This window comes from Phoenix dactylifera, chromosome 3, assembly GCF_051530095.1.
Source record: "Phoenix dactylifera cultivar Ajwa chromosome 3, Ajwa_hap1_PhDact_Kaust_v1.1, whole genome shotgun sequence".
Classification (NCBI taxonomy): Eukaryota; Viridiplantae; Streptophyta; class Magnoliopsida; order Arecales; family Arecaceae; genus Phoenix; species Phoenix dactylifera.
In genome coordinates, this window is record NC_143192.1 from 7,247,098 (window position 1) to 7,263,989 (window position 16,892).

The following is a 16,892-nucleotide window of genomic DNA, read 5'->3' on the forward strand; positions in this document are numbered from 1 at the left end:
ACCCAGATGCTTACTAGAACATAGAACTACGCATGGACGGCCGCCTTACACCCACCCTACAGCAAGCTGATTCAACCTGGCAAGGTGCTAGGGGGTGTGACCTGCATAAATTGGGCACTTGACCTATTTTTTTTAAAACACTGGCTTTTCAAAATTATCTCCTTAAGACCATGCCTCTAACTTGTTCTAACTTGACTCAGTTCTTACCTCAAATTTAGACCCATGGGTTTAGTATGTTTCACGTGCCAAGACCTGAACTCCACTTAAGTTGGGTATAAAGCTTAAGAAATTGGAACCAATTTCAACAAACTTGAATAGATCCAACATTTCCACCTAAGCTAGAAAATGCAGGCAGCTTCCTCAGTGTAAGTTTGGTGTGAATTGGTACCGAGTATTGCCAGGTTGGTAATTGGTACCGAGTATTGGAACCAATTTCAACAAACTTGAATAGATCCAACATTTCCACCTAAGCTAGAAAATGCAGGCAGCTTCCTCAATGTAAGTTTGGTGTGAATTGGTACTGAGTATTGCCAGGTTGGTAACTCACTGATTTACTACTGCTGATTCCATATGTTATAGATCATTATTTTTTATTAGCTATCTTTCTAGACATCTTACATTCATTAGCTTTTGGATTTACCACTTTCGATCCAACTTAACCTCTAAAAACCAACTTAGTGCTTAGGAGCCATGTGGGCCCTTGGCTACCTAGCTATGACCTATAATCATTTAAAATATTGAATAAGATCTAATAAACTAAAATTATTTGTTAAGAATCTAATCGAACCCCATAAACTCATACATGTCCAGAGTCCTAGACCATTAGGAAAGCATGGAAAACTTCTACTCACTCAAGTAACTCTACTTGTCTTGATAATTTACTTTATGCATCTCCAAAAGAGATAATAGCATGGTTGGTCGTACTGCCCTGAACCGTCCGATTCAGGACGTATCAAACGAACCAACAGGGAACTAGGACAATTCACCCTATCGGCTCGAAAAATTAGCCAAACCCCCCATTGGTTCAATTATAAAGCCCCACCCCACCCCCCTCGGGGCGGCTTGCGATCGTCTGGGAGAAGCCCGATTCATTTCTTAACCATCTCTCTCTCTCTCTCTCTCTCTCTCTCTCTCTCTCTCTCTCTCTCTCCCTCCCTCCCTCCCTCCCCCTGCTAGGGTTAGGGTTAGGATTTAACCCTCGGCCCTAATAGCAGGTACAAAGAAGAGAAATGGCCACATCAACAACCTCAAGAAAACTCTCAGGCCTTAATTCTATTCGGTCAGCTAATGAAAGTTGAAAATTCAAAATACACAAAAGAAAGATGAGTTTACATGTAACCAGTTTCAGTATGATTATAAACTACAGCAATCCATCTATTTTTAGAAAAAGAAAAATCAACACATGTTCATCACACTACATGGAGAGGACTTCCAGTGACCCAAAAGCTAAATGTTAAATTATACTAGACTTCAACTAGTAATTGGACCTTAAGAAAGATCTTAACAGGTGCTCCCAAATGACTGGTCCTGATCTGGAAATCACCACTAAAGTGAGTGAGGACATTAACAAGTTAAAAGGTTTTATTTGTTAAACTTGCTAGATCATCATAGCTTAATGGGACAGGGTACTGTATTTTGGTCAATTAGACTAGTGCCCCAGCATCTTAAAAAGTATACCTAAAATTTAATCTCAGTAGAAAAGTTATTCCACCAAAAAATCCTCAATGGACCTGGGGAGGAAAATAACTCCAAAATAATATCTAGTTCATCATCTGAACAGTTGAACACATCAAACACCACTCTGAGCAAAAAGAAATTCAGAATTTTTAGAAACCAGCACCCAAAAACAACCACCAAAACACTAAATTATAGCACCCAATTTCCAGTCTTCAACAACACCATAGAAACTAGAGAAGAAGGGTCTACTACACTTGAATAGGTGGAAATGAAAAAACTTATGACATGGTAGGAGCCTGGAAAACTTCTCACCTTCCATATTGGCAAGCTGGCATGTTTTAAGATCCAAGCAACATTCTAGCAAGTATGTCCCATCAAGTTATGGAGGCGTCAGTTATGGTTGTGACTTGTGAGGAGAGAGAGCTGATAACTAAGAACAGTAATGTGGATCATTAAACCTACTTGTGGCTTGTACCTGAGTACGTACCTCAATCATACACCCTATGACCTCCCAGGCGAGTCAGGGTTTCACTTTTGAGAGGCGTAGTCCCTTAATTTTCGGCCCCCAAAAAAAGGGTCCTGGTTATAGTAGATTAGGCTATGCAAGCACAAGAGCCAAGCTGCCAAGGTTAAGGCTTGAGGTGGGGTTGGGTGGCTCTGGCCTCCCCAGTTTAATAGAAAAAAGAAAAAATCCGACTTGCGGCTTGAGATACTGATCCATCCTATGATCTCACAAAACCAAAAGTATGAGGAGGTGAAAACAATTACAAAGTACTATACTGCAAGAAACAGTAAATCTACAGTTAAGACAAAGGAGCCACTAGAACCCCTAGCAAGTTCAAGGTGTCAATCCAACCTACTATATTTTCCTTTTTGAAAATCATAAATAATTACAGAAAATAAAAAAAAATTAAAATAATTGAGAATAATGACAAGGCCGCACTCCATAAATTGAATAGGACACCAACAGCTAACAGGATTCCACATCCACCTAATAGTTGGATTAAAAATTGAATGCAAAGTGAGTGCACTATGCATGTTAACCTAAATTACAACTCATGAGCCTTATACCATGCACATGTGCATAAGATTACGAACCAAAATATGATCCATGAACACTCAAGAAACATTCTGGTAGCTCGGAACCAGACATCAACCCTTTGTATCTTGGTGTCTTATTTCCCATATAAGGCAACTTTCAGGCAAAGGGGGCTTATTACTATAGTGTGAAGACCAGATAGCATGGGCATTGACTATGCTCAGAGTTTTAAGGCATTTTCAAACTTCAAACACCAAGAAACCTTATGTACAGATCCTACAAGATATTAGCAATGCCTCGCTTTGATGACTGCCTAAGAGAATGTTTTTCATAAACAACAAGCTAGCATATCCTGTTTAAATTCTACACAAAAACATGTAAGACAAAATCGTATATCATGGTTATATCGAGAGCCACATAAAAGAAGTCAAGCACTAAGAAGAAAATCCTAGAAAAAATATCCCATTTTACACAAGAAAGGATGCATCAAGTTGCACAATTAGATATGACATCATGCATATAATTGCACAATGTATGAGCGGTACCGCCTTGTACCAGGATGCAAACCATACCATACCATACCAACCCGTATCGTCTGCTTTCAGATGTTACCATGATAAAAAGTAAGAAAAGGGGTTGGGAACTATCTCAGCATGGGTGCATACCGACCGTACTGAACTGGTAACGTACCAGTATGGCACTTGTACCGAGATTATGGACCTTGCATAAAAGACTTCATGCTTAAAAAAAAAAGTTGTATAAATACAAAGGGGATGGGATGTTGTTATGACCACAAGAGATAGTGACAAATGTGGAACATAAAGCACTAACATAATACAACTAAACATGCAAGTAAAAATACTAGTAAATAGTACATAACCCTCAGTCAGAACAATGCTTTTTGCATAAATTTAACATTTTAAACTGCAGATGTTGACTGACTAAAAGAATAAGATTCACCACAAAACAGAGCGATTTTCGAGATATGAATATATAATTTAACGTGTGCCATGAAGCAATATAGCATGTTATGATATTATAGGATAAGTAAACTTGCCTCGACAATTAGATTGTCAATGACAACCTCAGCCATGGGACAGCCAAATGTGATGTTAAGGACTCGCTTTCCCTCTGACTCAAATAGAAAGTCTTGCAATGGCAAACCATAGCCAATAGTAAAGGATGTTCTCCACCCACCAAATATTGGAAATCTGGGTTCAATTTCAAGTTGTGTCTGCAATGGAGATATTTGTATTGTTAATATTAGATATCTCAATACAAAATATCTGAGCCCTTCTGATCACCATATATGTGACAAAGATTTACTAAAATATTAACACCAAGTTATGCCGTACCGGCCCAAACCAGGCGGTACGGGGCATACTGTACTGTACTGGTTCGGTACCGATATCCGGTATGGATGGCGTACCGAATGTCCAAAAAAATCTTGTACCATACCGTACCGATACTGTGCTAGTATAGCACCGATACGGGGTCCGATACTGAAACAGCGAACCTTGATTAATATATTACCCTTCTAGAATCACCCCACACATGTGATGTTGATATATTGCCGATTTCATCTCTATAATAAATTGAATGAGCCCTTGGTGGCAATCGTGCAATAAGTTGCCTGAATGATGACGCTCCGCTTATTGAGGGCCTGTATTGATAGTCAATCCTGCAAGAAAGGGGGCAAATAAGAAGCATATACATTTGGTCAGTTGAAACCACTGATTAGAAAAAGAAGATAAACACGAACCTAGAAAATCCTCCTTTAGTCCCGGCACCTCCATGAACAAGGCTGTAGTGTTCAGTAACCTGTACATTACCCCAATGCGAAATCTCTATCTCTCGCACTAGTTCCCGTGCAACTACAAAAGGATGGTTGTTTTCAAAATGAACAACTATAGGTGAGTAAGAGAGGGCAGGGACATTTTCATATGGCCCATATCTAATTTCTGATTCCACAAGTTTTGTATTAGGATATTTTGTATATGATTCAACCCTTCGACTGGGCAATCTGATACCAAGTGTCTGAACCTTAACAGCATAAGGTGACAAGTAGTGGGCGCTATCCTGATATAGAACAAGTTGAACATCAGCTTGAGTGATTTCCTCAGGAAATGGTTTTAGAGAACGTGTAAATACAGTCAAGACATCCAAAGTCACGGTCTCCCGCTTCTCCAATCCTTTTGGTAACGAGACTGAATAAAAAGTCAATTCTGGGGGCACTCCTTCAGGCTCAACACGTGCAGTTGGCAGACTACTAGACCCTTGTCCTTTTCCTTTTCCTTCAATATATATTGTCTTTATAGTTGCCAGGTTTTCTGCCTGGCTATTGGGAAAGGCCAGCAACACCTCGGAGACAGCACCAGCACCAACATTCTCTACCTATAAATGAAAAGGTCAAAAATGCAAAACAAAATTCTAATTAATAAGCAATTCTCAGAATTAAACAAAATGATAGGAATGTGCTACTAATGAATTAACCCATCTAGAACCGCAGATCACTGATCAAGATAATTCATATGTCATAATCTGGAAAAACTTTTGCCTATTTACATGTTTAAGCATTGGTAGTCAGCATGTAACTGGAAAGAACAAGACACATAACAAGCAACCATAAAAACTCAAGCCAAGTTGGAGTCTAAAGCCAGTACAGCATGATCTGACTTATAACAAATGGACTGTTCTATTAGTATTAAAGCATTGCTTGCCTAAGAATCCACATGTATTTTGAACTCAAACTAAACTTTGAACATGAGACATAACATGCAACCACAAAACCTCAAGCCAAATGGAAGTCTAAAAGTAGTCCAGCATGATCAAACTAACAATAAACGGACTGCTCTATTGGTATTAAAGGATTGCTTGCCTAAGAACGCACATGTATTTGGAAGTCAAACTAATTTATTCCTTGATTCTTTTGAAGCATTAAAAGAAAATTATTAAAAAAAAACCTTGATCACATCACTTATTTTGTTGAAGCTACACCCCTTGCTATTTTTCCGTTGTCAGATGGCAAGTTGGTGCAAAAAGTGATAAATAGACAGTGGTTCAAACTTGCATTTTATCCATCATACATAATCGAATGGAGAACACCAAGGTACATTTCTATGTGGATGGAGTAGTTTCAAATGATGAGATAAAATAGGGGAGCTGCTAGCTGAAATATGTTCAAAAAGCATTGCCAGATGAGAAATGGAAATAATTTTAACCAAAACAGCATATAAATAGTTTAATTATTACCTGTCAGCATACTGTAAGATTTCATTGATCCATATCATACTTAAGTAACTTCAGAGGAAGGTGAAAGTATCAATAAATAAATGGCTGCATGAAACTACAGGAGAGCATGTAGTTTAGCCTTTTTCTTTTTTTCCCTTTTCACTTGTTCCTCCTTTTTCCTTTCCTTTCTAACTTGAGCTCCCCTAAGCACTTTATACAGCAACAAGTTCACTAGTAAATATGTTTCTGTCCTCATGATACTTCATTATTTTCTTTTATTTACATCATTGTTTTGAAACACAGAAGTAGCAAAGCAGATAGAAGACTGATTATTAATTGTATTTCATTATTTGACACACGTGTACAGCAGATATATTACTGTGTTTTTAGTTAATGGAATTTGGTTAGTATTGCACAAAAGCATGATAATAGATCTCAATTTTCGTTCTCTCTGCAATGGAAATTTCTAAAAGATCTCTAAACTTTGTTTTTCCTCAAGTTAATAATCGACTTTTAAAAGGTAAACTTTGGGGAACACAAGTACAACTAGGGGGCAAGAAAAGATGTAAAGAAAGCCATTAGAATATTTTAAAAAATTGTGTTGTTGCAATTATCAATATAATATATTAATATCAAAGTCATATAAAAAATCATCAATTCTTAACTATTATTTAAAGATCATGTGAAGTATTACAACAACAATCAGACAAGCATAAGAAAATATAGCTCATTATTATATTATTTTTATCATTTTAATAAAATCTTAGAAAATCCTACAACTATATAAATATGCCTAGATTTCTTCCTGGTGAAAAATTTCATCTTATTCTCAAAACACACATTTATAAAAAAAATTCCTGATTCTCAAAATATACTCATAAAATTTCATTTATTATGTCTAAAATATACCCTAATACTTCTTCCCTGTTCACCTTATTCCCAACATCCATACTTCCACAAATATATAAATATACAGAATGTATCCGACACTATGTTATTGTCTCTGAGGTTCAGGTGTCGGATGGCAGGTTCATAACTAAGCATCAAATCCCTTTAATATCTAAGAATTTCTTCTTAAATAGCTATGATGAAATGTCACACCAACGTCCACACCAAAGTGTCAGGTGCAAGTACTTTAGGCTAAATCAAAAGTTCCGAATAACATTGACTACCATAGCTCCTCTAAGTAGGCATTAGATATCTAGACTAATAAAAATATTTTTGGTAAATATACTATAAGGTTTCAGTTCATTATGCCCAAAATATAGCCCTAGGTTTCTAAGAAGCTCACCGACTATCAAGACAGGTTACCATGCTGGAAATATACCCCCAATATTTCTTTCTTGTGAAAGCTTTTACTTTATTCCCAAAATACACTTTCATTTGTTTTCACTTTTAGGATGCCCAAAATATACACCTAAGTTCCTAAAAGACCCACAAACCGCCAGTTGAGTTTGTCATTCTGGTATAAACCGCTGAATGCAACGAAGGGGAAGAAGGAGGCAAAGACTCTCAAGGGAACCACTTGGTTAGATATGTTTATCGGGTTGCTTCCAAAGATTACAGCGACTCTTATATTACATGACATACCATACGGTAGAGACAGGAGCATGAAATTATCAAACAATACCCAAAATCAAATTGGCCCTGTAGCCGAGTAGACCGTATCATTTTTTTGATATTATTAATTGAATTATTTAATTTTATGAGTTAGATATTGTAGAAGGATTTGCTAGGATATATAAAATTGTTTTCCTACTTCATTCAAAATGCTAAATTTTAGCTGTATATTTTTGGAGTTCTATGGGCATATGCACATATGATTTATGTTTTATAAAGAAATATGCTGAAGCTAAAGAGATTTACCATAAACTAAAACACTTCAATTGTTGCAAAAGCAGATTAGTTTGCTGATTCATAACCATATACTAACCACACTTTCATAACAGTCTGAATTGAGATAGTTGCAAGTGACAGTTTACTGGCTTTTTAATTGAAATTTTAGGTTTGTTGCCTTCATGTCTCTACTACCATATAAAGCAAATTCCCCCTACGATGTCCAATCAACTACACATTCTACCACCTCCAACCTTTAGAATACTACTTATATAGCTTTATCCATTGTTTTATATATCAATGGGCCAGCAGGGTGTACCACTATCCCGAGTATCATGACAAGACTAGTCAGGCAATGGACTGAGATGGTACAAGACATCCACCATCCAAAGTGTCGAGATGCAGGCCGTTCCGATTCATGAAAAAACTGGGATAGCGCTATCCCATGATATTTAAAACCTTGTCTTTACCAAATAAACTGGTTCTGGCTTAGATTTTTCTCTTTCCTCTAAGAGAAAGCAGGAAAATTATTATTTTCAGCTGAAATAAATTTAAAAAATAACAATGAGATCATCGTTTTCCATTTTTCTTCTCATGTGCACTATTATATGAAAGACTTTCCATGTCATTGCCACTGACATCCTGAGCTGTATAATAACATGGCACACAAAGTTGACATCTGAATAGGATAAGGCATGCAAGTTATAATTATTGCCAATTGCTTCTACAGTTTTATTAATATATGTAAGACAAGATTATCTGCAGCTTTGAGGTTGCGGCACCGAAGCTCAAGTTCGATAATAAATACTTCACCAAATTCTCTTTGTATTAATGCATGCATGGGCATTGAGCACAGCCACATTAAGTTTTGCCTATAAACAAATGTTTCTCCTATCTTAAATTAGACCAAGCAGACAGCATCTTGAAATTGAATGTTTCAAGTTTTAGAAATTGCTACAATCATTCGAACAACTTGCCTTGAAAGACTGAGTAAAAGATAAATATAGTACTAAAAAAATATAAAAGTCATTTCTCTTATGATTTTTCCAAAACTAGAGCAAGATTACATCAGAATCAGCTAGCAGATACAAGTAATGTTATCATGCAAAAATGAAGTGACACAGCAACGAAAAGCATTATAAATTGTTAAAGCTCCCACAAATGCCCTGAAGATCATAAAGAAGAATAAAGCAACAACAGTTACCTTTAATGAGGATAGGACTCGTACGATGTGCGAAGTCAAATCAATCTGTTAGAAAAGAAAACTCTCATGTGGTCAACAGCAACATCAATGAGAAATAAACCTCAATTTAATAACAAAATTCAAATAATTATTTTAGCTATTATCTATTAACAAAATTATGTAAATTTATTCGTTAAAGACTAATATAAGTTGCATAAAAAAGAACAAATTTCAGCAAAGATTGGGATGTAACAGCAAGGATTCTCTTCCCCACCCCCCACCTCTCTCTCTCGTGCATGTATGTCTCTGTGTAGAAGCCTTGAGAGGCCACGTGATCTAAGCAGATTGCTTAAATGAGTTTTTCATGAATGCCCGAAGCTCTGTTCAAATGTAAATGGGCTAATCCAAGCTTCGCATGATTACAAAAACAAGTCTACCTAGAGCTTTAGGCCTGATCTGCTCGAGCTCAGCTTTTTTACACCCGTACTGCCAGTCAAGAAAATACACAGATTGTTTTATTTACTGAACATCCATGCATGTCCGCATGGGGTGTATAAAGCCAATTATGAGTCAAGATCTCAAATGGCATATGTTCCTGTTAGGGGAAAAACCCTAAGTCATACATCCACGGAGGCGCTCGGCCGAAGTACACCGACCGAAAAGCCGCTCGGCCGAAGAGCGCCGACCGGAAAGCTGCTCGGCCAAGGAGTGCCGACCGGAAAGCTGCTCGGCCAAAGGATGCCGACCAGGAAGGCGCTCGACTAGAGGGCGCCGACCAGAGCGCGCGCCAAGAGGTGCCCCACCCAAAATAAGCTGCTCGGTTAGAAAGTGCCGACCAAAGACAGCGCCAAGGCGCTCTGCTAGAAGGTGCTCGTCTAAAGGGCGCCGACCAGGAGTACTCAAAGCAGCCCCGCCACAGGGCGCCCCATTGGGCGACCAGCTCGGCTCGGCACCCTTGCCGAGCCGATGCCTTTACCAAATGTTCAACCCCCGCCTAAAGTCCAAGGGACTTGACAACTCCTACGGCTTGCGACCTGCCACTATCTCCAAGCCATCAAGGCATAAGATCTCCGCAGGCGTTCGGCACGACCTGCCATTAATGCATGAGACTCCCTTAAGTCTCCGATGCACTCAGGCATTTAATGAACACGGCCCAAGACGATCTCCGGATCACTGAACCATCAGAGCGTATGGCTCTACCTGGCCGCCGGTTCATTCGGTAATAAATGCACTTACCATCCACAGACCCCAGGCCCGCTACGGCCGGCGGTTCAACCACTCCAACAGGTCCGATCGACCGTGACAACTCCCTGGTTCCGGTCTGATTCGGCCCCGTTCTCCACTACGCCATAAATGGGCCAAATCGTGCCCAATTATCACGGACAGGGACAAATCCCCCGGTTACCTCCCAGGTAACGTAATCCCCTCCTATAAAAGGGAACCTGGGAGAACCAAAGGGGGGGAAAAACAAAAACGGAAACAGATCCCCGGGACTGAACCCGCCGGAAAGCACAGACGCAATTGAGGACATCATCCTCTTCGTCTTCTTTATCTTATCCAAATGTTCTTGCTGTCTTCTCCATATACTCTCTTCCCTGCTCTCTCCACATACTTGTCCCCTCTGACTTAGGCATCGGAGGGCCGGAGCCGGGGAGCCCGGCCACCGGTTTTCCTTGCAGGACTTGCACACCCCCCCCGCAGCAGAGGACGCAGCCAGCCGGCGCACCGCCGTCCGCCCCCTGTAGCAGCGGAGCTCCTCCTTCCCCGGCTTCGCGGCGGCCCCCGGGTCCAATTTCCAGCAACAGTTGGCGCTAGAGGAAGGGTCCGAGTTCGCTGCCATGAAGCTAAGGAGCAAAGGGGTCTCCAACGCCTCTCGACGTCCTCCACCCAGTCCTGAGCACTCCGTCCGAAACTCACCACCTCCGGCTGAGTCAGTTCATCAAGTTCGGCCGGAGCGGTTTGATGCCCTGGTGCAACAGGTGCAGGCCTTGGCCACCGCTGTCCAAAGCCTGCAACCTAGAGGCATCCCAACGGCACCGCCTCCCCCGGCTCCAGTTCAACCGGAGCCCCCTATAAGCGGGCTTCCTCTTCAAGGTCAGGACTCTCAAGTCCAGGCCTCCCTCTGGAGAGAGCACCCAGTCAGAAATCACGGAGGCTGGCCACAACCTTCAGAAGCTGAGTCGGTTACAGGGCAACCTGCACCCGGAGGAACCGCTGTAGCGATCCTCCAGAATGATGAACTCGACAAGAAGGTCGAAAAGCTGGAGCGCCAAATCCAGGCACTCCACGGGAGAAAATCGGGACGTAACGGCGACTTCGAGTTCAATACGAAGTCGCCCTTCTCCCAGGAGATTGAAGATGAACCGGTTCCCCTCCGGTTCAAGATGCCCCAGGTGGAGCCTTACAACGGCAAGGCTGATCCCCTTGACCACCTGGAGAGTTACCGGGTCTTAATGGCCCTACAAGGAGCCTCGGAAGCCATGATGTGCAAGGCTTTCCCGGCAACACTCCGAGGACCAGCCCGGCTTTGGTTCACCGGGCTGAAGCCGAGTACTGTCTCCTCCTTTGAGCAGCTCGGCAGACAGTTTGCCGGCAACTTCGCCGCTAGCCAGCCCCAGCGGCGGACATCCGACTCCCTCCTCGACATTAAACAAAAGGAGGGAAAGTCCTTCAAGGAATATCTGGACCGGTTCACCGCCGCAACATGGGAAGTCCGGGAGCTTGACCAGTCAATCGCCATGTCGGCGCTGAAGACTGGAGCCTGGTCCTACAGATTCCTCTTCTCGATTGAGAAGAATTTCCCAGCGGACCTTACAGAAATGTTCGCTCGGGCCCGGAAATATGCCAAGGCTGAGGAAGCCGTGGCCGTCAGGCGGGGCGGGACCGAGCAGAACCCCAAGAAGAGGCGCCGCGAGGAACGCGGCCAGCCCAGAAGCCCATCTCCGCGACAAGCCAAGAATCCGCCCCGCCCGAGGAGTCCACCCCGACTGAGGGGACCGCCACAGCAGAGGTCACCACTCCGCCCGAGGTTCCCACTGCAGGCCCGCGCACCTGAAGGGAGGTATGAAAAATACACCCCCCTTAACACCCCTCGGGCCGAAATTCTCATGGAGATCGAGAGTCGAGATCGCATCCGGCTCCCGCCTCCGAAGCCTGATACCCGAACCCGGCGCGATAACCGGAAGTATTGCCGTTTCCACCGGGACAAAGATCATGATACCGAGGAGTGTTACCAGCTCCGAAATGAGATCGAAGCACTCATCCGCCGAGGGGTGCTTGATCGGTTTGTGCAAGGCCGGCGTGAAGAAAAGCAGCCCGACGAAGCAGCAGCACAGCCTGAAGGTTCGAATGCCAACAGGCCTATCGCCGGCGTCATCAACACTATCCGAGGAGGGGCCTCGGCTGGAGAAGCCTCGGAGGGAGAAACCTCATCGAAGCGCCCGCGCGCTTCTGAAGTCATCTCCTTTTCAGACGATGACTTAGAGGGAGTTGAAACTCCCCATGATGATGCCGTGGTCATCTCCATGATCATAAATAGATTTGATGTAAAACGCATCTTAGTCGATAATGGAAGCTCGGCGAATGTTCTGTACTTTGGTGCGTATTGTAAAATGGGGATGACCAAAGAACAGCTACGGAGGATGAATGCTCCGTTGGTTGGATTTACTGGGGATTCAGTCCCAGTAGAGGGCGAGATCAACCTTCTGGTCACGGCCGGGCTCGCCCCTCGTGAAAGCACCGTGGGGATGAGCTTCCTCGTGATACGTCTTCCTTCGGTCTACAATGCCATCCTCGGAAGGCCAGGCCTCAACGCCCTCCGAGCAGTAGTCTCCACTCACCATCTGCTCATGCGATTCCCCACCAGCCGGGGGGTCGGCGAAGCCCGAGGAGACCAAATGGTGGCAAGGCGATGCTACCTGGCGACCCACGAGGCAAAGCGACCCGCCGAAGTGCCTGCCCCAGTGACTGGCCAGCCCTCAACCAAGGTTCTGGAGGCACGGGTCGACCCTCAGAAAGAGCGGGTAGAGCCCGGTGAGTTATTAATTCAGGTTCCCCTACGTGAGAACTCTCCTGAGCTAACCGTGCAGGTCGGCTCCGGCCTTGACGCGCACGAGAGGGGTCGCCTCGCCAACTTCCTACGAGACAACATGGATGTTTTCGCATGGTCGCCTGCAGACATGCCGGGGATAGATCCAGAGATCATGGTCCACCGGCTCCAAGTAAAGCCAACCAGCAAGCCCGTGCGGCAAAAGAAGCGGGGCGCCGCCCCTGAACGACAGCAAGCAGCAGCCGAGGAGGTCAGCAAACTCCTCGAAGCTGGATTCATCCGGGAGATAGCTTACCCGGAGTGGCTCGCCAATGTGGTCCTCGTCAAGAAGGCCAACGGAAAGTGGCGTATGTGCGTGGACTACACTGATCTGAATAAAGCTTGTCCAAAGGACAGTTTCCCACTTCCCAGCATCGACCAGCTCGTGGACTCCACTTCGGGTCACGAGCTACTGGCATTCATGGACGCCTTCTCCGGATACAACCAGATCCGCATGGCGCCAGAAGATGAGGAGAAGACAGCCTTCATCACCGATGGGGGAACCTATTGCTACAAGGTGATGCCATTCGGCTTAAAAAATGCCGGGGCAACCTATCAGAGGCTGGTTAGCCGGATCTTCAAAGATCAAATAGGCCGGAACATGGAGGTCTACGTGGATGACATGCTAGTGAAAAGCAAGGTGGCACAAAACCATATAGCCGACCTCAATGAAGCATTCTCCACGCTCCGAAAGTACCAAATGAAGCTCAATCCAGCTAAATGTGCATTCGGAGTCACCTCCGGCAAATTCCTCGGCTTCATCATTACACAGCGAGGAATCGAGGCCAATCCAGAGAAGATCCGAGCCCTTCAAAAGATGACGCCTCCTAGGACGGTCAAGGAGGTACAACGGCTCACAGGCCGAGTTGCAGCTCTCGGGAGGTTCATCTCCCGCTCGGCTGAGCGCTGCCTTCCATTTTTTGCGGCCCTCAAAAAGCCGAAGAACTTTCTGTGGTCGGACGAGTGCCAGCAATCTTTTGAAGAGCTCAAACATCTCCTGGCTTCCCCTCCCCTGCTCACAAAGCCGCAACAGGGTGAGATCCTCTACTTATACCTAGCTGTCTCCCCTGTTGCGGTAAGCTCGGTCTTGGTCCGAGAGGAGGACAAACTTCAAAAGCCAGTGTATTACACCAGCCGGGTCTTGAGAGACGCCGAGACCCGATACGCCAAGCTCGAGAAGACCGCCTACGCTCTGGTCATTTCGGCTCGGAGGCTCCGACCCTACTTCCAAGCCCATACAGTGGCTGTGTTGACCGACCAGCCAGTCAAGCAGATCCTACAGAGATCAGACCGTGCCGGCCGGATCACAAAATGGGCCATTGAGCTCGGGGAATTTGACATCGAGTACCGACCCAGACCGGCAATCAAAGCACAAGCACTCGCAGACTTTATAGCCGAGTGCACCATACCGGACGAGGACGAACCCGAGCCAGAGCCACTCACGGAGCAGACCCCGAGTTTGACATGGACTTTGCATGTCGATGGCTCGTCAAACTCGAGGGGTAGCGGAGCAGGGCTCATTCTCACCAGCCCAGAAGGGGTGGTCGCCGAGCAAGCCTTGCGCCTGGAGTTTCCTGCCTCTAATAATATGGCGGAATACGAAGCGCTCGTTGCCGGGCTCAAGCTAGCCAAGGAGCTAGGAGTGAAGGACTTGAGGGCCTACAGTGATTCTCAGCTCGCCGTCAACCAAATTATGGGCAACTTCGAAGCCAGAGACCCGACCATGCAGAAGTATCTCCAGAAGGTACGGGATCTCGCCTCGGCCTTGGACTCTTTCCACATCCAACATATTGCCAGGTCGGAGAATCTCAGGGCCGACCAGCTGTCAAAGCTGGCGTCCTCTCGTATGAGCGAGCTTCCCAAGGGGGCCGTGCTGGAGTATCTTAAAAAGCCCAGTACAGACGAGCCCGAGCAGACCTTCTGCACCGAGTTCGAGCCAAGCTGGATGGACGAACTCATCAGCTATCTACAAGACGAAGTCCTCCCCACTGATGAACGAGAGGCTCGCCGAGTGAAGCGTCTCGCCACCCGGTACATACTATACGAGGGAAACCTCTATCGAAGATCCTTCACTTCTCCACTCCTCAGATGTCTCCGCCCAACAGAGGCGGATTATGCCCTGCGTGAAGTCCACGAAGGGATCTATGGAAACCATCTAGGAGGGCGAGCGCTGGCCCACAAAATTTTGCGCCAAGGATATTATTGGCCGACACTACAGAAGAATGCCATGGACTTTGTCCAAAGATGTGACCGGTGCCAAAGGAATGCCAATGTTCAGCGCCGGCCCTCGGCTCCCTTGACTTCTATCAGTTCCCCTTGGCCTTTTGCCCAGTGGGGAATTGACATCCTAGGGCCATTTCCACTGGCCACCGGGCAAAGAAAATTTCTGGTCGTCTCCATCGACTACTTCACCAAGTGGGTAGAAGCCGAGCCCCTTGCCCGGATCACCGAGCAGAAGATGCGGAATTTTGTCTGGAAGTCCATTATTTGCAGATTCGGACTTCCCCGCATCCTTATTTCTGACAACGGTCGCCAGTTCGACAACATCCACTTCAGAGAGTTCTGCTTCGAGCTTGGCATTGACCACCGCTTCACCTCGGTCGCGCACCCTCAGACAAACGGAGAAACCGAGGTAACAAATCGTACCATTTTGCAGGGTCTTAAAGCCAGGCTCGACAAATCCAAAGGACAATGGGTCGAAGACCTATATAATGTCCTGTGGGCTTACCGGACCACGTTCCGTGTCCCCACCGGCGAGACTCCCTTCAACTTAACATATGGGACGGAGGCCGTCATCCCACTGGAGATTGGGCTTCCCTCTCCAAGAGTCGAGCATCATGATGCCAGCTCCAACTCTTCGCAGCTCAGAAGTAACCTTGACTTGATCGAGGAAACAAGGGAGGCCGCCCGAGTTCGTATGGCGAGGTACCCGCAAAAGACAGCTCAGTACTACAACGCCAAGGTCAAAATCAAATCCTTCAGACCAAGGGACCTTGTCCTCAGAAGAGCTGAAGCCTCCCGACCTGCTGAGCAAGGAAAGCTGGCCCCCAATTGGGAAGGACCGTACCGAGTCACGCGCGTTCGCCGGCCCGGAACTTACCAGCTGGAGTCCCCAGACGGGACGCCCATTCCGCGGAGCTGGAGCTCTGAAAACCTCCGCGTGTACCATCAGTAGAACCCTAAGGGGTTCCCCATTATTCGATTATTGAACCTCGTTTTATGAATTCCATTTTATAATAAACTTACGGTCCGTATACCCATTTTGAGCTCACCAATTTCTCCTGATTATCTCATGATGTCAGGTTTATTTCTCCTACCCTGACCACGGTCAAGATGCCCTGCCGCAACGGGATGCCCCGATCTGTCAGGACGGCCCGAGACGTCGGGAGATGAGTTAGCGGTCCTCTCTGACCGGACGAGCTCGGCTCGTGCTCCATCAGCTATGAGTTAGCGGTCCTCTCTGACCGGACGAGCTCGGCTCGTGCTCCATCGGCTATGAGTTAGCGGTCCTCTCTGACCGGACGAGCTCGGCTCGTGCTCCTACCCTGAGACGTCAGGATGCCCAATATATTGGGATGCCCTGCCGCAACGGGATGCCCCGATCTGTCGGGACGGCCCGAGACGTCGGGAGATGAGTTAGCGGTCCTCTCTGACCGGACGAGCTCGGCTCGTGCTCCATCAGCTATGAGTTAGCGGTCCTCTCTGACCGGACGAGCTCGGCTCGTGCTCCATCGGCTATGAGTTAGCGGTCCTCTCTGACCGGACGAGCTCGGCTCGTGCTCCTACCCTGACCACGGTCAGGATGCCCCGAGACGTCGGGATGCCTCGATCCGTCGGGA

The 16,892-nt window shown here is 45.6% G+C and overlaps 1 protein-coding gene across 3 annotated transcripts in view; it reads right to left on the reverse strand.

Annotated features, from left to right (window-relative positions):
• LOC103704938 (Ribophorin I) overlaps window positions 1-16,892 on the reverse strand; it is a 51,661-nt gene that overhangs the window by 18,366 nt on the left and 16,403 nt on the right. For all 3 annotated transcript variants that reach the window (XR_003385244.3, XR_003385245.3, XM_008788463.4), the window contains exons 2-5: window positions 8,988-9,032; window positions 4,479-5,110; window positions 4,250-4,397; window positions 3,774-3,950 (exon numbers count right to left, since the gene is read on the reverse strand). Coding sequence is in view for 1 of the 3 variants with exons in the window: in XM_008788463.4 (XP_008786685.3) it covers window positions 3,774-3,950; window positions 4,250-4,397; window positions 4,479-5,110; window positions 8,988-9,032 (1,002 nt within the window). In the remaining 2 variants the exon portion in view is untranslated. The remainder of the gene's footprint in view (window positions 1-3,773; window positions 3,951-4,249; window positions 4,398-4,478; window positions 5,111-8,987; window positions 9,033-16,892) is intronic.